The sequence below is a fragment of the Podarcis liolepis genome (assembly GCF_965112155.1).
Source record: "Podarcis liolepis genome assembly, chromosome: 6".
In the NCBI taxonomy this organism is placed as follows: Eukaryota; Metazoa; Chordata; class Lepidosauria; order Squamata; family Lacertidae; genus Podarcis; species Podarcis liolepis.
The window spans coordinates 2,469,926-2,495,189 of record NC_139559.1 but is presented as its reverse complement, the minus strand read 5'-3'; the positions used below and the strand labels follow the sequence as shown (position 1 = coordinate 2,495,189).

Sequence of the window (25,264 nt, the reverse complement as noted above, 5' to 3'; positions counted from 1 at the left end):
CTGCCACAGTTTTTTAGTCGGGACTTCTTCATTCTTCCATCCTTGTGCTATTAAGCCTCTTGCCGCCGTTGTTGCATACATGAAAATATTCTTAAACTTCCTTGGCAGGTCTTTTCCTACAATCTCCAATGCTTCAGGTTTTTTAACAAATGTTAATTTCATCTTGCACTTGAAGCTCCTACAAGCTGTTGGCACGCAACAGCGGCCACATCCCAGGAACGGATTCGACTGGCCGGCTAAACCAGGCGAGGGTCGCCAATAGGTCTCAAGCCCTCAGACCTTCTCAAACCATCAGACTCATCCAGCACGATAAATGGTCCAGGATGATGGGATGATGGTAGTCCAACAACATCTGGAGATATACCAGTTCCTCACCCCCCAAATTTAAAGCAACTGCATTTGCAGCCAACCTTTTCCGTGAGGGAGGGGTAGTTATTTTTCTGATCTGCACGCTGAAGAATTCTGTGTAATCTGGAGACTGCATCATCGTTCATGATCACACTGACAGCGCAGTTCTATCCATGTCTACTCGGAAGTAAGTTTTAATTCATAATAATAATTTATTATTTATACCCCGCCCATCTGGCTGGGTTTCCCCAGCCACACTGGGTGGCTTCCAACCAAATATTAAAATACAGTAATCTGTTAAACATTAAAAACTTCCCTAAACAGGGCTGCCTTCAGAAGTCTTCTAAAAGTCTGGTAGTTGTTTTTCTCTTTGACATCTGGTGGGAGGGCGTTCCACAGGGCGGGCGCCACCACCGAGAAGGCCCTCTGCCTGCTTCCCTGTAACTTGGCTTCTGGTAAGCAGGGTTAGGACTGCAGCCTAAGACAGAGAATCAGTAGAGTTGGAAGGGGTCTCCAGGGTCATCTAGTCCAACCCCCTGCAATGGGGGACGGAGCTCGTTCTCTCCTGCTCTGGAGGATAGGATTAGAATCAATGGCTTCATGTTACAAGAAAGGAGAGTCTAACTAAACATCAGGAGGGGGTTTCTGACGGTAAGAGCTGTTCAGAAGTGGAAGGGACTCCCTCAGGAGGTGGTGGACTTCTCCTTCCTTGGAGGCTTTGCAGCAGAGATTGGGTGGTCACCTGTCATGGATTCTTCAGCTCTGATTCCTCCCTTGCAGGGGGTTGGACTAGATGACCCTCGGGGTCCCTTCCAACTGTACAATTCTGATTCTATATAATAATAACAGAACAGGTTTGGGGGAACGGTTTTAATGAAAGGGCTGGCGCCCTGCTATTTTTATTGTAATTATTTGTATGGTTTTAATAGCATATTTTATTTTAACAGACTATTCTATTAAATAGAATATTAAAATTTAAAAGAATTTTCCATTAAAATCACGCAAATAATGTAAGCATATACAAATATCGATATCTCTGCCTATACCCATCAATGTCTGATTGCTTTTCAATTGCCTTTTCTCTATGTTTATATTTTTAATCTGCAAACTACGGGGGGGGGCGGGGAGTACAAATAAAATACATTTTGCTGATTTGGACGCTTCACCCGAAGAACCTCTGCCTGCCCGCCCAGCAAGTAGCCCCAGGCGCGGCAGCCTCTTGCAGCCGGAAAGCAGCGTCGCCGGCTCCGCAATGAAGCCGCCCTGGCCCTCCGACTGGGCCGGAGCGCCGCCCGAGCAGAGCCGCCCAGGGTGGCCTTGGCCGGGAAGAGGCGCGGCGGGCGGGCGGGGGAACGTTTCCAGGGCGGAACGGAGCAGCGCCGGAAGCCGTTTCCACGCCGAGGGGAAGGATTTCGCGGCGCGCCGGCGTCCCCTGGAGGCGCCACGTGGGCGAGCAGGGAGGGCGGATCAGGCTGGAGGCGGAGGCGGAGAGACAGCTGATTGATTGATTGATTGATTGATTGATTGGCAGTCAGGAGCCTGGGGGGCCGCTCACCTGGCAGCTCGGGTCCCCTGGAGCCCCTTTCCTTCCTCTGCCAGGTAAGCCCAGATGCCCCCCTTGGGAGTGGACCGGGGGGGGGCCCTTCGCCCTGGGGTGCGGGGTGGGGCTCGGGGCAAGTGGGCGGCATTGGGGCGAGGCTGCTCACGCGCAGAGTTTGAGGAGCTTTCCCCGGGGGGAGGCGGATCGGACCCTTTGCAAGCACAGCGTCACCCCCCGAGCAACCAAGGCTCCAGTCCGCTTCTTTTTAAAAATAATTTTTTAATTAAATTTTCAGTTTTGCAATTCCAAAAAACATTTTATAAGCTTTAAAATATCCAATGACTTCCCTTTCTTTCCTCCTTCCACTGTTCATTTTACATATCGTACATCCCTGCGTATTTTACTATAACCATTCAAATCAGTTTGCCACTTTTACATCCGTCAAAAATTATTTACTCTGCTGAATTTATCTTAATGCTGCCAGCGTTTTCAGCTGTATACAGTCACCTTCCACATATTCAATAAATGTTTTCCAATATTCTTTGCTCCAGCCTCCTCCTGTTGTTTTTTGTCCCACTTCTGTTGAGCTGTAGCTTGAGGCTGCCCCTCCAGAGGGCAATAATCTGGTAACACGGGGGGGGGGGAGCATCTCAGAACAAAGCAGAACGATATGTATAAATTGACCATTAACGCACTATTGTTTTTCCAGTCAGTCTGGAGGGGCACTCAGAGGAGGCTGTGAAACTCTGGAGAACCACAGCTTCTCCATTCATGTAGAAATGCGCTGTTGTTGCACGTGATGTTTTGCATTTACGTCTGTGCTCTTTCCAGTACTCAAGCGCTTTCCACTGGTTGGATTGTGTTTCATTTGATGCTGCCTTTGGAAAAGGTTGCTGCAGTCACTAATCTGCCGGTTGTCTTAGGGCACAGGAGGTGAAGATGCAGTCCATACACAGCTGCATTGTGGGAGGCCTGAGGGTGTGCCGTCGGAGCCCTCCATGTTGGACCCTGCAACCGGCTGGACCCTGTGCTTGGGCTTCCACCAGGGGCTTGGATCCTGGGGTGCCCAGCAGAGAAGCAAAGTGCAAGGGAGGCCTGGAAGATTTTCATGCTAAGTTGGCGGCAGGGCCATCATTGCAGCATTTCCTACAAGACGCTGGACCTGTGCAGGAAACTCACCGTTTGCCAGCTGAAGCAGCGGAGGACTCAGCACCCTATCTTGGCTCCAGAACCCTGGCAGATGCCCCAAGAAAAGGTCTGTGTTCTGCCTTGCTTTGTCCTGCCACACAGCACCACACACCTACCAGAGCTGAGGATTCATCTGGAGACTGGAATTGCAGATCCTCAATTCTGGTGTTGCAACCTGTGTGGAAAGGAGGGAGGTTGGAGTGGGCTGCAGGTGGGGATGGCGGGTTGAGTCCTGATGCCTTGCCAATGTCATGCTCCCTTTGATTCCCAAACTCAGGCGTGATGGGTCAAGGGAATTGCATTCACACAGCAGACATCACAAACATGCTTCCAAGATTATAATTTAGGCCTAAACACTTTGGAAAGAAATGCCTGAACCACAGTTCTCTCTCTATAGATACAGCCTCTTGTGTGTACTTTGCAACTTTAAATATCTTTATTGCATAAACAAACACCTTCCTCACGAAAACACATTATTTTTGCTAGGCTAATCAGATCTCTGCTTGGAGAAGGCAGCTAATCAATTATAGCAGCAGATTATCTTCCTTCATCAGACACCAGCATACAGCACAATAAGCATGGTTTTCTGTTCTCTGGTTAGAAATTAGTTGGGGACGAAGACTGTGGGTAAGTCTTATTTCAGTTCCCAGCTGCAAAACAGGAAGAACCATCCACCCATATCATGGGGTTATCGTAAAGATGACATTTAAGTGTCTTTGCTGTATTTCATAAATTGATGGTTCGGTTTTTGATTGTTTTCATAGAATTGTAGAGTTGGAAGGGGCCAATGGGTTATCCAGTCCACCCCCCTGCAGTGCAAGAATCAGTGATGGGAATGGGAGACAGAGCGTTTGATCCCCTCCCCAAGAAACCCGCCCTTTTCTCCTCTTCTCCTCCTCCATACCCCTTGCAGTGTACCTGGAGACTTATGGCTGTCAGATGAATGTCAACGATACAGAGATCGCCTGGTCCATCCTCCAGAAAAATGGCTACCTCAGGACCAGCAGTCTGGAGGAGGTAAGCTTGGCCTCCGCAGTTGTTTGTGGCAGGGAACTGAGAGTGTGGGGATTTATGGCAGTCGGAGAAACACTTGTGATTTTCCGGTTTCGAAGCCGGTGGCACATGTTTCCCTCACCAATGGCTCTCTCCCACCTTAAGGGCTAGAAAGTTTGCTTTTTCTTTTTGAAACAGAATGATCTGAGTCTGAGGGTTCTAGTCCGGTACTAGAGTTCTGTCCCACTTAGATGGAGCATTTGGCCTCGGATGCTTCCCATCCGGTTTTAGAAATATTTTTTCTCCCTTTCATTTCTCCCCTTCTCCTCCTCTCTTCCCTTAGGCAGATGTGGTTCTCCTTGTCACGTGTTCAATCAGGTACGGAAGTATTATCTGGTTTCCAAAAGGGGGGCAACAGAGGGAACCCTGGCTGATTGTGACGTGCGTTGGCGTCCTTCGGAGAAATTGTTTCCTGGCTCTGGCAGAAAAGCTGATCCTTTGCTGATTCTTCTCAGGGAGAAGGCTGAGCAGACAATCTGGAACCGCTTACGATACCTCACGGCTCTGAAGTCCAAGCGGCCCCGATTGCAATATCCCTTACGGATCGGGATATTAGGTAAGGCGAAACGCCACAGCAGGGGGGATTGGTATTGGGTAGGGCATAGGAAGGGGGAGAGGGTTTATTGTTTTGTTCTTGCTCTTGTTTTTATTATGCACTTTGTGTTTTTATCCTGTATTTTTATGCTCTGAACCTCCCTGAGATCTACAGATGAAGGGCAGTATACAGATTGATCAAGTACCATATTTTTCGCCCTATTTTTTCCCCCTCCAAAAATGAAGGGGAAATCTGGGTGCGTCCTATGGGGCGAATGCAGGCTTTCGCTGAAGCTTGGAGAGCGAGAGGGGTCGGTGCACACCGACCCCTCTCGCTCTCCAGGCTTCAGCAAGCTATCAGCAAGCCTGGGGAGCCCGCGGGAGTTCCCGCAGGGCTCCTTAGGCTGCGGATAGCAGCCTGCTGCCCGGCGCGTGGGGCGCCCTGAAGCAGAGCGCCTCGCCGCCGGGCAGATATCCGCAGCCAAGGGAGCCCTGCGGGAGGTCCCGCAGGGCTCCCTCAGCTGTGGATAGCAGCCTGCTTCCTGGAGCGCGGGGCGCGCTGAAAGCAGAGTGCCCGGCGCTTCGGGAAGACATCCGCAGCCTAGGCAGCCCTGCGGGAGTTCCTGCAAGGCTCCCTAGGCTGTGGATAGCAGCCTGCTATCGGCTGACATCGGGCAGCCCCACAAGCTCGGGGGACAGCGGGGAGGTGCAGCGCCGTCATCGCGCTGTTCCCCGACCTGGTTTGGATTCCCCGACCTGGTTTTGGGGGGGGAATAAAGGAATTTTTCCCCCTTTATTTCCCCCCCCCAAAAAACTAGGTGCGTCCTATGGGACAAAAAATACGGTAAATTAGAAGACAGTGAAATTAACAGTTGTTGTTGTTGTTTAGTCGTTTAGTCGTGTCCGCCTTTTCATGACCCCCTGGACCAGAGCACGCCAGGCACACCTGTCTTCCACTGCCTCCTGCAGTTTGGTCAAACTCATGCTGGTAGCTTCGAGAACACTGTCCAACCACCTCATCCTCTGTCATCCCTTCTCCTTGTGCCCTCCATCTTTCCCAACATCAGGGTCTTTTCCAGGGAGTCTTCTCTTCTCATGAGGTGGCCAAAGTCTTGGAGCCTCAGCTTCAGGATCTGTCCTTCTAGGGAGCACTCAGGGCTGATTTCCTTCAGAATGGAGAGGTTTGATCTTCTTGCAGTCCATGGGACTCTCAAGAGTCTCCTCCAGCACCATAATTCAAAAGCATAAGTGAAATTAATGGTAAAAATATCTCCTTAACGTGCAAAGTATATATTCAGCAGTAAACAGTTCTCCCCTGTTTGCAGGTTGCATGGCCGAGAGGCTGAAGGAGAAGATCCTGGAGCGGGAGAAGTTAGTTGACGTTGTGGCAGGCCCTGATGCTTACCGCGACCTTCCCAGGCTCCTGGCAGTGGCCGAAACGGGCCAGCAAGCCGCCAACGTCCTGCTCTCCCTGGATGAAACTTACGCAGACATCCTTCCTGTCCACACCAGCACCAGCCCCACGTCAGCCTTCGTGTAAGTGCCGGGTGGGCTGCTTGCTCCTTCAGTCAGGCTCTGCGGGGTTGCGAGTTCAAGTGCTCTTGCATACGGGTTGCGAATCCGTTCAAAGTGACCAGAGCTCTTTGAGGTCCCAAGTCTCTCATCTTCATGCATGCACCTGCCTCCCTCTGAGTTGCAGAGCCTGCTTCTTTCTACGAGCCAAGCTCCATGGGCTGCAGGCAGTTGGATCTGAAATAGCCTCATTTTAAAAATCAAGATGCTAGCCCTCATGTTTGGATATACAATTTGAAGAAATTGCAGTTGGCATTTCCTGAAGGCTTTTTTTAAAAAAACTGTTTTAAGTTCTGTTAGCTTTTAATTTCTTTTTAGTGATTATATTTTCCATATTTTTAGCCTATTATGTTTTATTTCTGTCATTTTGATAAACTCCTTGAATCCTGGGATATAAATAGTGATTGCACACACATATAATCTACACTACTTGATAGTGAAAAAACTGCTCAAAGTGGTTTAGCAGGCTAAAATTCGCACTGACTTTCTAAGCATGTGGGTAGACTTGGCTGAACAGGAATGTTTTTAGTAGGTGCTGAAAACCTGCCCCATAATTAATATTAGTACAGTGGTACCTCGGGTTACATACTGTCAGAGCTGCTTGAAGATCCTAGCTCACAGAGGATCACGCTAGCCAGCGATCATTAAGTAAAAGTCTTTATTGAGTTACAGTTTCCATTCTCACACTGCTGCGCGCAACTCTACGTCTAGTAGCTAGATCGGCGAGGCTCCGTCTGAGTCTCCGCCCCGTGTGCACCAACTTAATATCCTAGCCCGGCTCCACCTTTTCCGCCTGACTGTCCTCCTCTGGGTCCCTCTACCCCCCGGGGTCTCTTCCTTCCGGGATTCTTCTGACGCTGACCCCCCGGACCCTCCTGTCTCCTTGCGCCGGGCTTTAGGACCTGGCTCCCTTTCCGGGCTGCTTACTGCGTCACCTTCCTCTGCATTTGAACTTGGCGCGCGCGCCCAACCTTCCACTTTCCGCTTAACCGTTTCTTCGCTCCCTGATGGAGGTGTGGCCACTCCTGACTCATGCCCTCCCTCCTGTGGTGAGCTGCCAGCGCTTGCCCCCTGGCTCCTTTCCTCTTCCCTGCTCTCTGGCAGTGACGCTGGTCCCGATTTCCAACTGCTCTCCTCTGAGTCCCCTCTGGCTCTATCTTCCTGGGGTGCCCCCCTAGACTCCCCCCTTGCCCTGGCCACTGGTGCTCCTTTCTGTGAATCCTCTGATTCACTGGAAAGACTCGGAGATCTCGGGTCGTCGTCATCACTCATCTTTTCTTCTGCCTCCTCCCCTTCGCTCTCTGTTTCCTCCCTTGCCCTTGCCTCTGCTCCTAAACCCCTGACACATACGCTTCAGGTTACAGACCCTGCTAACCCAGAAATAGTACCTTGGGTTAAGAACCTTGCTTCAGGATGAGAACAGAAATCGTGCTCCGGTGGAGCGGCAGCAGCGGGAGGCCCCATTAGCTAAAGTGGTGCTTCAGGTTAAGAACAGTTTCAGGTTAAGAATGGACCTCCGGAACGAATTAAGTACTTAACCTGAGGTACCACTGTAAAAGAAACACGGGCTTTTGGGAGGCTCCCCAGAGTCAATTCTTGGCTCTCATTCCCTTTGCTTCACAGCTTCTTTTAAGCACCCTGATTTTCCTCCCTGTCCCTTGGAGGAAAATTAGATACTGCAATTGGAACAGACCATAGAACTTGCTTTAAGGTTGATCCCATCCTTTTTCTGCAGGGGCCTTGGTGGGCCTTGGTCTGTCCAGCTGGGGAGGGGTGTCATAAGTGTCAGGAGTTCAGCCTACACTCGAGTAGGACCCTGATAGAGACACATGCTTGACTGGCATGCTCTCTCCCTCCTGGTCATTTGTTTGGGAGCTTCAAAAGCTTTCTTCTGCCTGAACATCACAGTGACCGATGCCAAGAGACATTGGCACACTTAGGGATCCGCAAAGTCTTCGCAGTTTCCGTAACAGACCTCAGCAACTCAGCATTTTGGCTAATCTGTTTACATATAAACACACACGGAGCACTGCGACATGGCTCCGTCTCTCTCTAGCATCAGACAGCAAAGAGAAAAAGAACAAAGGACAATAGTCCCACTTCACGGAACACAGGAACACAAACATCCTGTCTCCGTCACTTCCTACTCTGTGGAGTCAAAACATACACCGTCATGTGATAGACAACAATCCCATGACTGCAATCATGGAGCAGGAATTCTAACAATAAGAAGAGCCTGCAGGATCAGGCCAGTGGTCCATCTAGCTCAGCATCCTGGTCTCACAGGGGCCAACCAGATGCCTCTTTGGGGAAGCCAGCAGGCAGGAACCAGCTCTCTCCTCCTGAAACTGGGACTCTGTTGAGGCAAAGCGTAGCCATCTTGGCTAATAGCTGTTGATACCCTCTTCTCCATTGATTTGTCCAGTCCTCTTTTAAAGGCATTTGAATTGCTGGCCATCACTCCCTCTTGTGGGAGGAAGTTCCACTGCTTAACTTTGTGCTGTGTGAACAAGGACTTCCTTTTAGCTGTCCTGAATCTTCCAACAAATTGGTCTGGCAGACTTGGCGTATATCTCAGTCCTGGGAGGGGAAACGGAGACGGTGACAAACTCCCCTGCCTTGGAAGCAAACTGAAGCCAGTCTGGCCACCGCCCACCCACCCCATGGGGACTTCCCCCTCTCTCTCACAGGTCCATCATGCGCGGCTGCGACAACATGTGCACCTACTGCATCGTCCCCTTCACCCGCGGGCGCGAGAGGAGCCGGCCAGTGGCCTCCATCCTGCAGGAGGTGCAAGCACTCTCGGACCAGGTGACCAGCCGCACTGCAAAACCTGCCTGCTGCATTGTGGGCGGGGATGTGGGAGGAGACCTGGAAGCCAGAAATGGGGATCTCCAGGGGGTGGGTGTGCTCCCCCCAGGCCTCTCTGCCTGGGCCCAGCCTCATTCCTCACCTTGCTTGCACCCTGGGACCCTCCACTCCTGAGTTTTTTTGCCTCGGCTGGAATGCTGCTGTGACCTCCGGTGATGCTTACTGCTTGCCTGGATGGAATGTAAAATGCCTCCGGTTCCTGGCTTCTCCCGCCACCCTCTCCCTCTGTGCCTCCTTGCCCACGTTGCCAATAATGACCCACTGCCTCCCTCTGCAGGGGGTGAAGGAGGTCACCCTGTTGGGCCAGAACGTTAACAGCTACCGGGACACCTCCGAGGCCCAGTTCCTCTCGGCGACCCCAACTCAGCTGAGTCGCGGCTTCAGCTCCGTCTACAAGCCCAAGCAGGGTGGGTTGCGCTTTGCAGACCTCCTGGACCGGGTGTCTGCCATCGATCCGGAAATGAGGATCCGTTTCACTTCCCCGCACCCCAAGGACTTTCCGGACGAGGTGGGTTTAGCTCCCCTTTCTCTGCTGGCCTACTGGCCAAGGGCAAGTGGTTTCCCACAGCCTGGGGTCCACTGATGGCCGCTCTGTTCTCTGCAGGTCTTCCAGCTCATGAAGGAGAGGCACAACATCTGCAAACATCTGCACCTCCCAGTCCAGAGCGGAAGCACCCGTGTCCTGGAGGCGATGAGGAGAGGGTGAGTTGGAGCTCTTGCACATTTTAGACATCCCTACTATATCATTAGGGATGCGGGTGGCACTGTGGGTTAAACAGACTTGCCGATCAGAAGGTTGGCAGTTCGAATCCCCGCGACGGGGTGAGCTCTCATTTCTCAGTCCCTGCTCCTGCCAACCTAGCAGTTCAAAAGCACGTCAAAGTGCAAGTAGAGAAATAGGTCCCGCTCCGGCGGGAAGGTGAACGGCGTTTCCGTGCGCTGCTCTGGTTCTCCAGAAGCAGCTTAGTCATGCTGGCCACATGACCCGGAAGCTGTACGCCGGCTCCCTCGGCCAGTGAAGCGAGATGAGCGCCGCAACCCCAGAGTCGGTCATGACTGGACCTAATGGTCAGGGGTCCCTTTACCTTTTACTATATCATTATCAGACGGTCATTAAAAATACATATATATCATGGAATTATACAGTTGGAAGGAACTATAAGGGTCATCTAGTTCAACCCTCTGCAATGCAGGAAACCTTTTACCCAACGTGGGGTTCAAACACACAACCCTGAGATAAGAGTCTCATGCTCTACCGACCGAGCTATAAAGTACAGTGGTGCCTCGCAAGACGAAAAGAATCCGTTCTGTGATTCTCTTCGTCTAGCGGTTTTTTCGTCTTGCGAAGCAAGCCCATTGACGGATTAGCGGATTAGCGCTATTAGCGGCTTTTAGTAGCTTATCTGCTGATCGGATCAGCTGATAAGCGGCTTAGCGGCTTAGAAAAGGGGGGGGGGAAACCAGCAGGAACTCGCAAGACCTTGTCATCTTGCAAAGCAAGCCCATAGGAAATTCGTTTTGCAAAGCACCTCCAAAATGGAAAACTCTTTCGTCTAGCGAGTTTTCCGTCTTGCGAGGCATTCGTCTTGCGGGGCACCACTGTATTGCCTCCAGTTTCAGTACAGGCGAATAAGAGCTGTCGTGATAAAAGTTTATAACATTTTGCATGGCACAGACAAAGTGAATAGAAAAAAGCTTTCCCCATCTCTCATAAAAGCATCAGTATCTCCTTGTGTACATGGCGTTCATTTAATAAGCCAACAATCTTCGTTAACAATTCTATTGGTCTCTAGAGTTGGTGTCCATCTCATGCCTTCCTTACATGAAGCCTTTTTTTGTTCCAAAAGTCTCTTGGAAACTGACTGCTTTTAACAAAACAGCCTTGCTGTTTTCATTGTAATGACTTGCATGGTTTTTAATAGATTTTATATTTGTATAGTTTTACTTCTATGGATGTTTAATTGCTTTTTCTGTGTTTTTAGGGGTTCTTAGTTTTTTATGTAAGCCACGTTAAGTTCCATCCGGGAAAAGGGCAGGGTGTAAAGAAATATACTACTTCTCCTACCACTGGAACTTACGGACATCCAGTGAAGTTGCATGTTGGAAGATTCAGGACAGATACATTGCAAAGAGTTAAACTGCTGAACTCTCTCCTGCAGGAGGCAGCGATGGCCACAAACTTGGATGGCTTTTAAGAGAGGATTAGATAGATTCATGGAGAAGGAGAGGGCTATTGATATCTACAAGTCAGGGTGGCTGTGCTGAAGCCGGGCTCAGAGCGGCTAACAACAATAAAAGTAACACAGTTTACATAAAATCACAATCAATTACAGTGGTGCCTCGCAAGACGAAAAGAATCTTCGTCAAGCGGTTTTTTCGTCTTGCGAAGCAAGCCCATTGACGGATTAGCGCTATTAGCGGCTTTTAGTGGCTTATCGGATCAGCTGATAAGCGGCTTAGCGGCTTAGAAAAAGGGGGGGAAAGGGAAAAAAACCCGCAGGAACTCGCAAGACATTTTCGTCTTGCGAAGCAAGCCCATTGAAGGATTAGCGGATTAGCGCCATTAGCAGCTTTTAGCGGCTTATCTGCTGATCGGATCAGCTGATAAGCGGTTTAGCGGCTTAGAAAAAGGGGGGGAGGAAAAAAAACCAGCAGGAACTCGCAAGACATTTTCGTCTTGCGAAGCAAGCCCATAGGAGATTCGTTTTGCGAAGCACCTCCAAAACGGAAAACTCTTTTGTCTAGCGAGTTTTCCGTCTTGCGAGGCAGTCGTCTTGCGGGGCACCACTGTAATTGAAATGCATTCTAAAATCAATTCAGAGTCAAATTAATGGCCACCATTGGGCTAGAGTTCTATGAGGATTACCAAAGGAGGGGGTCAGACTGTGCCTTGGTCAAAGGCCTGGTGGAACAACTCTGTCTTGCAGGCCCTGCAGAAAGATATCAAGTCCCGCAGGGCCCTAGTCTCTTGTGACAGAGCGTTCCACCAGATCGGAGCCACAGCCAAAAAGGACAGGCATTCCGTGTCCTAATGTTGCTTCATGTTGCTCAAGGCGGTTTGCAATATGAAAAGATTTACATAGCTACAAACATAGCAAAGTAGTCATAAAAGTAAATAAAACACATCAAAAACTACATAACCAAACTGAACAATTTCCACATAAAAATAAAAGATATAGAAAATTAATATCATTAACAGCAAAAACTCCCGACAAAACTTTCCCCAAAATATCCCAGTCCTTGCTGGGCAGCAGCAGCAGTTCTTATGAAGCCTGTCTGTATCTGTATGCCACAGGGTACCCGAGGCTGTATCGGTGCCTCCTAACTTCGCCCTCTCTGCTTCACCCACCCAGATATACCCGGGAAGCTTACTTGGCGCTCGTACACCTCGTCCGAGACTCTTTGCCAGGTTGGTTCCTCCTGTAGCCGTCATCGCTGATGGTTACTCTCCCCCCTTCCCTACTGGCTTGACTTCCATCTTTATGGACTTTCAGCTTCACCTGCGAGCCCGTGTGAAAGTGCAGTGCCGGGGCTGCATTGCATAAGGTGTATTTCTCTGTGTTGGTGTGATGGGGAAATAGTTCTGCTTCCGGAGACTGGAGATTCGTGGGCAAGGGAGCGCCAGGAGAGGGTGCAGGATTGGGGAGCTGAAGAAGCAGGCTGGGTTCAAGGCCAGGTGGCCAGAATGATATTAAAGAGAAGGTTGCTCAAAATGTATGGTGCTGGTGGTGTCACAGATTGCATAGATTTGTAGAACGGGAAGGGACGCCAAGAAGAACGTGACAGCCAAATTCTCAGGCTGTCAGATGGAAGCAACGAGCGGCTGGGAACTGATCCGCTGCTCTCAAGCCACACATACACTTTTCCTTGGAGCAAGGGGCTGGGCGAGAGGCTGCCCTCTTCTTGCTGAGGTTTTTCCCAAAATGAGAGTTTTGACGGGCACCTCATTCCAGAGCTGAGCGAAGTTAGGAATTCCTTCCTGAGGTTTAATGGTCATAAGTGGGTTCTTAGAATCATAGAATCATAGAGTTGGAAGAGACCACAAGGGCCATCGAGTCCAACCCCCTACCAAGCAGGAAACACCATCAGAGCACTCCTGACATATGGTTGTCAAGCCTCTGCTTAAAGACCTCCAAAGGAGGAGACTCCACCACACTCCTTGGCAGCAAATTCCACTGTCGAACAGCTCTTACTGTCAGGAAGTTCTTCCTAATGTTTAGGTGGAATCTTCTTTCTTGTAGTTTGGATCCATTGCTCCGTGTCCGCTTCTCTGGAGCAGCAGAAAACAACCTTTCTCCCTCCTCTATGTGACATCCTTTTATATATTTGAACATGGCTATCATATCACCCCTTAACCTCCTCTTCTCCAGGCTAAACATGCCCAGCTCCCTTAGCCGTTCCTCATAAGGCATCGTTTCCAGGCCTTTGACCATTTTGGTTGCCCTCCTCTGGACACGTTCCAGTTTGTCAGTGTCCTTCTTGAATTGTGGTGCCCAGAACTGGACACAGTACTCCAGGTGAGGTCTGACCAGAGCAGAATACAGTGGCACTATTACTTCCCTTGATCTAGATGCTATACTCCTATTGATGCAGCCCAGAATTGCATTGGCTTTTTTATTGGCATCTTGTTTTTATTTCGATTATGTATTTTTTGGTTTTATATTTTGATTTTGTTCTGTGAGCCACCCTGAGACCTCCGGGTGTAGGACGGTACAGTGGAACATCGGTTTAAGAACAGTCCTGTTTACAAACAGTTTGGTTTACGAACTCCACAAAACCACAAGTAGTGTTTGCAAACTTTACCTTGGTCTAAGAATGGAATCCGAATGGTGGAAAGGCACTGGCGGTGGGAGGCCTCATTGGGGAAAGCGCACCTCGGTTTGAGAACGGTTTCGGTTTAAGAATGGACTTCTGGAACGGATTAAGTTCGTAAACTGAGGTACCACTGTATATAAATTCAGTAAATAATACGTGTGTGCTGAGACAGAAAGAACCTCCTTGTTCTTTGCTGTTTTCCACCTGCTACACCATCCCATTCTCTCTGATTCCCGCTGAGTGTCTCACTTTGTCCCCTTCACGTTGCAGATGTGACTCTCAGCAGCGACTTCATTGCTGGCTTCTGCGGGGAAACAGAAGACGACCACCGGCAGACGCTGTCCCTCCTTCGTGAGGTCGGCTACAACACGGCCTTCATCTTTGCTTACAGCATGAGGGAGGTGAGAACGGCAGCCCCTTACTGAACGGACAAAGCAAGCACATTCTGCCTCCAAGTCCCGGGGGGGGGGATCCTGGAAGGGACCCCCAAAGGTCATTTAGTCCAACCCCCTGCAGTGCAGGAATCACAGTTAAAGAAGCTCTGGAAGCCATCTTCTGCTTAAGAACCTCCGAGGAGAGGCCACCACCTCCTGAGGGAATCCATTCCGCTGTAGAATGGCTCTTGCCGTCAGAAGGTTCTTCCTGATGTTGTGTTGGAATGACATGAAATGACATGAAAGGGTTCCGCCCTCCAGAGCAGGAGAAAACAAGCTTGTTCTGTTCCCTCTTCCATGTGACAGCCCTTCAGATTTTTTTAAAAAATATTTTTTATTGTTTTCCTTATACATACTTTTATAATATAATACAATAAATCACTTAAATACTTTTAGCTCTGCTGAGCTTGCGACTTCCTCCCTTCAGCGAGTATCCCTTATTTTCTTATATAGCATATTATGTTTTTTAACTTTTATCTGTCGTACATTGTAAGAGCTATTTCAGTCCTGCCAGTGTTTTTAAAGTTTTACAATTATCCTTTATATGCACCATAAATTTACTCCAACTTTATTGAAGCCTCTGATCATCCTGATCCCGAAGTCTTCCCGTCAGTTTGGCTAGCTCTGCATAACTCATCATTTTCGTCTGCCACCCTGCAATAGTAGGAATTTCTTGTGATTTCCAGTTTTGGTCGAAGCCCTTCAGATATTTGAAGGTGGCTGTCATATCACCTCTCAGTCTTCTTTCCTCCAGGCTAAACATACCGTATTTTTCACTCTATAAGACGCACTTTCCCCCCCTCCTAAAAAGTAAGAGGAAATGTGTGTTCGTCTTATGGAGCGAATGCAGGCTGTCCAGCTATCGCTGAAGCCAGGAGAGCGAGAGGGATCGGTGTGCACCGATTCCTCTTGCTCTCCTGGCTTCAGCGATAGCCACGCAAAGCCTCCTGAGCGTGGTGGGAGGAGCGCACCCCCTGCCCTGAAGAGGCTTGGCATGGCTATCCCAGAAGCCAGAACAGCAAGAGGGATCGCTGCTTTCTCGGTGTGGTGATCCCTCTTGCTGTTCTGACTTCGCTTCGCTGGAGATCCGCTGTGCAGCATCCCTCTCTGTGCAGCATCCCCCTCTGCTGAAGAGGCGCTGCGCAGAGAGAGAAAGCTGTGCAGCGCCCCTTCAGCAAAGCGGGAGGAGAAACGGAGCACCTTCCGTTTCTCCTCCCGCTTTGCTGGAGAAAAGTGGGAGGAGAAATGGAGGGGGCTCCGTTTCTCCTGCCGCTTCACTGAAGGGGCGCTGCGCAGAGAGGGAGAGAATATTTTTTCCCTTGTTCTCCTCTAAAACAAGGTGCGTCTTATGGTCGGGTGCATTTTATAGAGCGAAAAATACGGTAACCAGCTCCTTCAACCAGCTCCTCATAAGGCGTGGTTTCTAGTCCCTTGATTTCGTTCGTCCTCCTCTGCACACCTTCCAGCTTGTCAATATCCTTCTTGAATTGTGGTGCCCAGAACTGGACGTGGGACTCCAGGTGTGGTCTGACCAAGGCTGAAGCCTATGACTTCCCTTGATCTGGACATAACTTCTATTGGCCCCTTCCAACTCTACAGTTCTCTGATTCCCATTGCAGAATTTGAAGAGCCACAGAATTTTGAACGTGGTGTGTGCAGAATGCAGGTGACCCCTTTTGAACAAGGTGCAGGGCTTCTGCCTCCGAGTCATTGGCACTTTCTTTCCCCAGAAAACCCGGGCGTTTCACCGCCTGCAGGACGACGTGCCCCCTGAAGTGAAGCAGAGGCGGCTGAAGGAGCTCATGACCGTCTTTCGTGAGGAGGCGTCCTGGGCAAACGCAGCCGCCGTGGGACGAGTGCAAGTGGTCTTGGTAGAGAGTGTGAGTGCCACTTCGATAAATGCCGCAGGAGGGCGGAGGCAGAGAGTGGTCTTAGTCCTCCCAGGTCATTCTATACAAGATCTCAAAGTAGCTGTCACATTACAAAAGAATTTCAGAAATAGACTGGAAAGAGAAGTTGCTGAATTGCAACTTATTACCAAACTTAAAACTATGGAGAGTCCTGGTCTGAATAGAGACATTGGATTCTTATCTCATTATACAAGATAAAGCTGTTTTTAGCCATCTCACCCCTTGCTTTTTCCTTTAAGACCAATTGCAGTCGTTAACAGTCGTCAACAGGTTTACCACACCTATCAGCCAGTCACCCATTTCACCCCCCTTCTGAGTAATACCCCTCCCCACCCTCTCACTATATATAAGGGTTTGGTGACTTCTGTTTCAGTGTATCTCAAGAAGTGTGCATGCACATGAAAGCTCATACCAATAACAAACTGAGTTGGTCTCGAAGGTGCTACTGGAAGGAATTTTTATTATTATTATTATTTTGACTATGGCAGACCAACACGACTACCTACCTGTAATTAGTCCTCCCATGTCTGCCTCTTCTGCACATAGCGGGTGGTGGTGTCGGGGGGTCTTTTTTTAGCATCAAAAGAAGGCAGCAGAGAGGAGAGGAGCTGACCTTGCTGTGTGTCTCCACCCCCATCGTTCTGCCCAGACACTGAGGTCCAGCTCCGAGGTCCTTCTGGCGGTTCCCTCCCTGCGAGAAGCCAAGTTACAGGGAACCAGGCAGAGGGCCTTCTCGGTGGTGGCACCCGCCCTGTGGAACGCCCTCCCATCAGATGTCAAGGAAATAAACAACTATCTGACTTTTAGAAGACATCTGAAGGCAGCCCTATTTAGGGAAGCTTTTAATGTTTAATAGGTTATTGTATTTTAGTGTTCTGTTGGAAGCTTTTAATGCTTAATAGGTTATTGTATTTTAGTGTTCTGTTGGAAGCCGCCTAGAGTGGCTGGGGAAACCCAGCCAGATGGGCGGGGTATAAATGAATTATTATTATTATTATTACTACTAGCTACAGTATCCGGGACTGTCTTCAAGGGCAGCCCTTTGCAGAATGCATTACAGTAATCAAGCTGGGAACATGAGAACCTAGGAAGACCCCACTGGATCAGGCCAATGGCCCATCTAGTCTAGCATGCTGTTCTCACTGCGGCTGATCAGATGCCCCCATGGGAAACACGCAAGCAGGATTCAGCCGCTCTCCCCTCCTGTGGTTTCCAGCAGCTGGTATTCAGAAGCATTTACTGCCTCCAGTTGTGGAGGGAGAGCCAAGCCACCTTGCCTCCGCCTCCAAAGTAGGCTTTGACAGCTTTTCCCATGAATTTGTCTTATCTTCTTTTAAGGTCGCCATCACTGCCTCCTGCGACAGGGAGTTCCATGGTTTATCTCTGTGCTGTGTGAAGGACTTTATTTTATCTCTCCCAAATCTCCCAAAGTTCAGCTTAATTGGATATCCAAGAGTTCCAGTGTTAGGAGAGAGGAAGAAAAACTTTCCCCGCTTCCTATATTCCATGCATGATTTTATAAACTTCTGCGTGTCACTTCTTGAGTAATAAATGAAAAAGCCCCCAAAGCTGCAACATTCCTTCATAGGGGGTGGGGTCGTTTATCTCCCTAATCATTTTGGTGGCCCTGTCCTGAACGTGGAAATTTGTAAGGCTGTTGCCCAAGCTTTTTTCCTCCAGGCTTAGGAATGCCTGTCAAATCCTGAAATACCCTCGGTCCTAATAATTTGGATTGCTCATATTCAACAGTTTGGCAAACTGCCTTTCTTGGAAAGATATCCCATAAACTAAAAGTATCTGAAGGGCAGAACTCAAATGCTCTTTTTAACTGATATATGGCACAATTTTATTCTGTATACAAACATTGAGACAAAAGGTCACTCATTGACGGCTCGTTTAAGACTCTAGAAGCTTTATTCTCAATCATGATGGAATTCACAGGTGGAGAACACTTATTTTTTCAAAGCTTTATTATTTGTAAAGGGAATCTTTATAAACAATATTTGATTTATCCCATTGGAGCTGTGCTGTATCTTTGTACTTTTTTCCTTCTCGGCTGTGATGCTTCATGCTTTACATTTTCAATCTTTTGCCCCTCTTTGTTATGTTTGCATTATTTTGTTGTTGCTGTTGTTGTTAATTAACCAATGAAATAAATAAATTTAACACACGCCCTCCTTGCTTCCCCAGACGAGCAAACGCTCAGCCTTGGACCTGTGTGGCCGGAACGATGGCAACATCAAAGTGATCTTCCCAGACATGGAGGTGGATGATGGCACCGGCTTGGGGTCCCAAGTCCGAGTCCAGCCGGGCGATTATGTCCTGGTGAAGGTGATTGACCAGTCCCTTGCTTTTTCCTAGGTGGAAGCAAATGGCCTAAGGAGAGAGTAGCAGCTAAATGCGCTCCAAGGCCAAACGAGTCCAGTATCCTGTCCGCCCCTCTCCTCACTTGGGGTCCCAGAAACTGGTATTTCAGGGCATGCTGCCTCCGACAGTACAAGGAGAACATAGCCAGCAGGCCTAGTGGTCACCTATGGCCATCTCCCCCTCCATTAATTGCATAATCCTCTTTAAAAGCTATTTAAAAACAGCCTTGGTCCAGTATACCTGAAGGAGCGTCTCCACCTCCATCGTTCTGCCTGGACACTGAGGTCCAGCGCTGAAGGCCTTCTGGCGGTTCCCTCACTGCGAGAAGCGAAGTTACAGGGAACCAGGCAGAGGGCCTTCTCTGTTGTGGCACCCACCCTGTGGAACGCCCTCCCACCAGATGTCAAAGAGAACAACTACTACCAGACTTTTAGAAGACATCTGAAGGCAGCCCTGTTTAGGGAAGCTTTGAATGTTTAATAGATTATTGTGTTTTAGTGTTCTGTTGGAAGCCGCCCAGAATGGCTGGGGAAACCCAGCCAGATGGGCGGGGTATAAATAATAAATTATTATTATTTATTATTATTATTATTATTATTATTATTATTATTTAGGTAGGTGGCTGTCACTGCCTCCTGCTGGAGGGGGTTCCATAGCTAAACTATACACTAGAAAAATCCTACTGCTTGATTTATTTATTTCACTAAATGTCTATACCGCATGATTGGATTTTTGATTTTTTTTTAAGTCCTTCAAGTGGTTTACAAAAAAAGATAATTCTTGTTAGTGATAATTTTATTGTTTTAACAGCAATAATTTAAGACTTTTCACAAAGTGAAAATGATAAGCTAAAAATGGATGAAATCTCACACCAACTTTCTAAATGTCTGCATTGGCTTGACTAAACTAAGATGACTTACAGTGGCTGCCAGAGAGAATACAGTGGCACCTCGGGTTAAGTACTTAATTCATTCTGGAGGTCTGTTCTTAACCTGAAACTGTTCTTAACCTGAAGCACCACTTTAGCTAATGGGGCCTCCTGCTGCCGCTGCACCTCCAGAGCATGATTTCTGTTCTCATCCTGAAGCAAAGTTCTTAACCTGAAGCACTGTTTCTGTGTTAGCGGAGTCTGTAACCTGAAGCTTATGTAACCTGAAGCATCTGTAACCCGAGGTACCACTGTACAATGAAAGCGCCTTTCCTGCTATCAATAGGCAGGGAGTTCCAAAGTGTAGGCACTGCCAGTTCCACAGATGGAAGCGGTTGAGTGGTTGCATCTGGAGGTCAGGCGATCTTGCAGGTGAACTCACCGGTTCCTTATTACGGGCGCACCTCCTAACATGCATACGCACCTTTCTTCTTTCCAGATCTCCTCTTCCAGCTCCCAGACGCTGAGGGGCATCCCACTCCGCCGAACCACCCTGAAAGGATCCACAGCGTTTGGAGGAGCAGACTGAAGGGGTGGCTGGAAGGGAGGAGCAGAAGGCGATTTGGGGACTGGAGACAGATCCTGGCATGTCCCAACTCCTGAGAGGGTTGCTCAGTTTAATGACCTGGTCGGTCAGCCTTCCTCACCCCTCTGCTTTGCCAGGCAGGGGGCAGGGCCAGTTTTCTAGTACGCTTGCCATTACGTGGGGCCCATCCAGCACTCCTCCTTGCTGATGCTGCACTTGGTTGACGTTTGTGCTGATGAAGGAAACTTCTAAGGCTGTTGTCTTCCAAAGAGACTTGTCTGACCGGGGAACGACCAGTATCCTTCGGTGGACAGTAGGAACATTGGCAGAAACTTAAGTCACTAATGACTTAGGCATGTCTGGATTGCTCCAGCCATACAGTTTGGCCTGTAGTTTTAATAATAAATAATAATAAATTTTATTTATACCCCGGCCAGAGCCGGGCTCAGGGCGGCTAACACCAGTAAAATTACAGTAAAAACATAATAGGGGGGAAAAAACCTATGTAAATGTATGCCTTCTTAAAATAAAAGCTGTTGACCCGAGTATTGTATGTTGGTTGCTTATTGCAGAATGAGGAACGATTTATAATGTTTACTCACATTTTGATGTATTTTCTCTTGGGCGTGACACACACAACCCGTCAGGTCAGAACGTGGGGCGTGTCCTGTGCCACATTTTGACATTTGTGGTTGCAGCACCTAAAGGTATGTCTTACCAGGGGTCAGCAACCTTTTTCAGCTGTGGGCCGGTCCACCGCCCCTCAGACCATGTGGGGGGCCGGACTATATTTTGAAAAACGAATATGAACGAATTCCTATGCCCCACAAATAACCCAGAGATGCATTTTAAATAAAAGGACACATTCTACTCTTGTAAAAACATGCTGATTCGCAGACTGTCCGTGGGCCGGATTGAGAAGGCAATTGGACCACATCTTAGGTTGCCCACCCCTGGTACCCTCTTAAGCGAGCTCCACTGTTTTTGGATTGGAAGCGAAATTTCTTTTATATATGCAATTATTTTATACACATTTTAATTGCATTGGGAAAGGAGATCTGGCATCTCCTTCCTCTGCCCATTTTGGACCACGTGTTTAATTAGGGTTTATGAAGGGTGGTTAGATAGATCGTAGATATGACTTAAAGTTCTTTTAGAGTTTACATTTTCTTTTCTTTGTTTACTTCATTTTCTCTTTTAGTGTACACAGCTTCAATAACTACATTGTGAAGTGGTTCATAAATCCGTTGAATATAAATAAATAAGCATGCAGAGGAATCAAAAGGCGTATTAACGCCGAAAGAGGACTTTATTGCAGCAAACCTTCATGAGGGGGAAATAGCAATGCTGACATTTTGGGTGGGAAGTCCTTGATGCATCACAAAGGAAGAAAGTGAGGGGGAGACAAGATAGTCAGACAAGCAGTATATTTTGCTGGACACGATCCACAGGATGATGCTTGGAATACAGGAGGAATGGGAGACATAAACCCACCAAAGGAGCCCCATGCTCAGTTCATCCATCAACAGAAGACACCAGAAGAGAAAGCTGGATTAGGCCAATGGCCCATTTAGTCCAGCATCCTGCTCCCACAGTGGCCAAGCAGTTGCCTGTGGGAAACCAGGGAGCAGGATTCAAGCACAAGACCCCTCTTCCCGCCTGCTGTGAAGGCAGAGCATAGCCATCCTGGCTAGAAGCCATGCAGAGCCCTTGAAAGACACAAACCACTTGAAAGCTCTCTCACGCAAGCTTCCTTGAAATGAATGGGAGCTGTGCAAAGCCTCTTCAGGAATCCTTGTGTGGCTCCCATCTGTTCCAAAGGGGTTTGCAAACACAAGTCCCACACACGGATTGCGCACATTGCCTTGTGCCACAACTCAGAAGTTTAAAGCTATTTAATTTCTTGCATGCTACTTGACTAGTAATTCCAAGGCTGGGGAAAGCATTGTCTGCCACACCCCCCCACACACCCCGTGCATGGTTGGTGTAACAGAAGGAGCTGGATCCAAATTTAGAGGAAATAGTAAGGCACAATTCCAACCACTTGGTTTTTCATGCAGGGCTCCAGAGGACATCATTACTTGGGGTGAGTGACATCAAAAGGTATTCCTAGGTTGAAGAAAATGGAAGAGTTCAAAACGGGCCTCCCGATTCCTGAAGTGGGACCATTAAACTTTTTCTAATTCTGCTTTTTGACCTCTCCAAGCTGCTGCTCACCCTCTGTCTCCCAAACCCAATGCTAAGGGATTTCTCTGCAGCCTTCAGCACAGTTGATCCTCCTTGCTACCTTCACTCCTTTTCGCTGCCGAATTCCGTGACCTGACATTGGCTGGCTCTTTTCTGAGCTGCCGGATATCTTTTAGCCCCTTCACAGGGGAAACGCTTCCTTGGTTTCCTCCTGGGTCCCTCATAAACGTGTCCCTTGCTGTTCTATCTCTGCCTGTTGGCCACAGGCAACATCCCTGAACCCCATGTGGACTTGGGTGCCACATTTCCCATTCCTGACTCTGGGTCAGTCGCCCCTCCTTCAGGGAATGAGTGGGAGAGGGAGTTTGTCCATTTGTCCATATGAAACCAGGAGCTCTTGTGCAAGAGAAGCCCATTCTGCTAGCCCACCTCCAACCCAAGGGTGGCATGGAGCCCACCTCTTCCTCAGAGGGCTCAGCAGTCCTGGGAGAAGCACAGGCTTCCGACTTCTCTGCAAACGACATCTCTTCAAGCCAGCCGGGCTCCTTTCAATGAAGACACTCATTCTGCGCAGGTGGAGCCAACAGCTACAGCGGAACTGCACCTCCCAACTTAAGGCTCAGTCTGAGGATGGCTGCCTCTGAAACAACACCTGAGCCCTCTCTTACGGGGGTCTCCAGCCTGAGCTTGCCATTGCTTTTGACAGAGCACTACCTCTGTACCCCAGAACACTCTCTCTCTCTCTCTCTCTCTCTCTCCAGTAGCTCATCTACCTCACTCTGAGTAGCTGATATAAAGACATGTTCCTCCTCTGAGTATCCCTTTCCATACCTGCCAGTGCCCTGTGATTGTCCCCTGTGCTGAGTTTTAGATTGTAAGGTCCTTGGGGCACGAAGTTATCCTCTGAAAAAGTGGCTCCACTTTTGAGCTTTTCCCCCTACACCCCAGGGCTACGTATTACTGCTTCTTTGATATATGTATTTTATACCCCACCTTTTCCCCTGAGAGGACTCAAGACAGCATACAGATAAAAATACGAACCACTAAAAACACAGGGAAAAAATCATTAAATAACAATTAAACAGTGATAAAATTGAAACTATGTTTATACATAAGAAATCTATTTAAAACATACAGATCACTGTCACAAAAACTGCACTGCACCCCCCTTTCATTAAAAGGAGTCAGTTCCCAACAGCCTTTTGGAACAAGAAAGGTTTCACCTGCCGGCAGGAGGAGAATAAGGAGGGAGCCAGGACGGCTTCTTCAGGGAGGCGTCTCCAGAGACTGGGAGCAGCCACCGAGAAGGCCCTGAGGAGCTCTAAACCTACATCCTGAAACATGGGAAACCCCAAAGGACTCACCTTTGTACAGCTGGTTTTCATTCTCACCCCATCACCCACGCCTGGAGCCAGCGGCAGCAGGAACTCCTGCTCCAGATTGTCTGAAGAAAAGAAGCACAATCTGCATTGGGGCAAACAGAAGGTGACCTGTCCAGACTGGCATGTGACCATCTAGAAACTCTGCAGCAGGGACCTTGTGTTGTTCTGCTGCCAACCCCTTCCTCTGTCTAATGTCATTTACTGTGCCTGCTGCCCCACAATTTCAGGTTTGTTCCTAATGAAATGACCCGTTGCATTTGGACTAACGCCCATGGAAGCTGCCCTCCTAGAATTGGCTGATCTTGAAACTGCTCAGCTATATGCTATTGCTCAGACATACGCTATGTCACACACACACACACACACACACACACGCAGAAGTGACATGACTAATTCAAATCGCCATTATAGATTACTTGAACAAGTTCTGTTCATAATGAGTGCTACTTTTAACGTTAATACTTTTAGCATATTCAGAGGTGAGTCAAACTCCTTTTTCCATCATTTAGGTTTTATCATTTGTCTGTGCGACTTCTCTCTAGATATGCTTTTTAAAAATAATGATATTACAGTGGTGCCCCGCAAGATGAATGCCTCGCAAGACGGAAAACTCGCTAGACGAAAGAGTTTTCCGTTTTGGAGGTGCTTCGCAAAACGAATCTCCTATGGGCTTGCTTCGCAAGACGACAATGTCTTGCGAGTTCCTGCTGTTTTTTTCCCCTTACCCCCCCCTTTTCTAAGCCGCTAAGCCGCTTATCAGCTGATCCGATCAGCAGATAAGCCACTAAAAGCCGCTAATAGCGCTAATCCGCTAATCCTTCAATGGGCTTGCTTCGCAAGACGAAAAAAACCGCTAGACGAAGAGAATCACAGAACGGATTCTTTTCGTCTTGCGAGGCACCACTGTAGATGCTGCCAAAATTATTTTGCTTTACTGATAGTTAACTGTGTTGAATCAAAATTGCAATGCATGGGTTTGGGGCATATAATTTATCAAATATTTTCCTGAAGATGTCTAACCTTTCTAAATTATCTCCCTCAAATGAAAATTTTCTGAGCGCATATTTGAAGTGGTAGGTTAACTGTCCCTTTAACATGGCAGTTATAGCATGAACTTGGCTGAAAAAATTAGCTATTGGACTCAGTTTCTGCTACACAGAAATTAGACAATTAGATTTGTTCTTTGAACAGAGCAAAATCGTCACAACCCTAACAGATGTGGGACTGTCCCTAACACAACTGTACCCACCAACTGTCAAGGTTCCTCTGTAGCAAGTGCCACCCCCCTCACAAAAGTGGACAAATTCTTACCCAACAATGCAACGGGATCCTCAAATTCCAGTAGGGTTTCCAGCATGCCAACTACGTTGGATAGGTCCTGTTTTGGGATGAAAAAATGTCATTACCAGAGTCCAAGAAACAGCCCAGAAGCAAAAGCACCTGGAGCGAGGATCCTGAAGCAATGCAATCAGGGTGGTTTGCATGGGGAGTCAGCACAAGGACTGTTCTGTGGTGGATTGTCTAATGGTTGCTTATTTCACACGCCCAGAAATTTAAATGGGGCTACTGATGTATGGAAGTGAGAGCTGGACCATAAAGAAGGTTGATT

General features: G+C 48.4%; 1 protein-coding gene across 1 annotated transcript; it reads left to right on the top strand.

Annotated features, from left to right (window-relative positions):
* Positions 1–1,706: 1,706 nt before the first annotated feature.
* On the top strand, positions 1,707–20,629 carry CDK5RAP1 (CDK5RAP1 mitochondrial tRNA methylthiotransferase). The gene is made up of 14 exons (XM_083507467.1): positions 1,707–1,947; positions 2,812–3,143; positions 3,990–4,093; positions 4,413–4,447; positions 4,585–4,685; positions 5,989–6,199; positions 8,926–9,046; positions 9,384–9,614; positions 9,711–9,808; positions 12,460–12,515; positions 14,192–14,322; positions 16,086–16,235; positions 18,456–18,596; positions 20,000–20,629. Exons 2-14 carry the CDS (start codon positions 2,828–2,830, stop codon positions 20,087–20,089), a joined length of 1,785 nt encoding a protein of 594 aa, XP_083363593.1. The 5' UTR covers positions 1,707–1,947; positions 2,812–2,827; the 3' UTR covers positions 20,090–20,629.
* Positions 20,630–25,264: the final 4,635 nt, after the last annotated feature.

Excerpts from the sequence above, each read along its gene's own strand:
- CDK5RAP1 (XM_083507467.1), top strand. The coding sequence starts at position 2,828 with ATGCAGTCCATACACAGCTGCATTGTGGGAGGCCTGAGGGTGTGCCGT. Across the intron at positions 6,200-8,925 it reads AGCCCCACGTCAGCCTTCGT|GTCCATCATGCGCGGCTGCG; the intron begins GTAAGTGCCGGG and ends TCTCTCTCACAG. Across the intron at positions 18,597-19,999 it reads GCGATTATGTCCTGGTGAAG|ATCTCCTCTTCCAGCTCCCA; the intron begins GTGATTGACCAG and ends TCTTCTTTCCAG.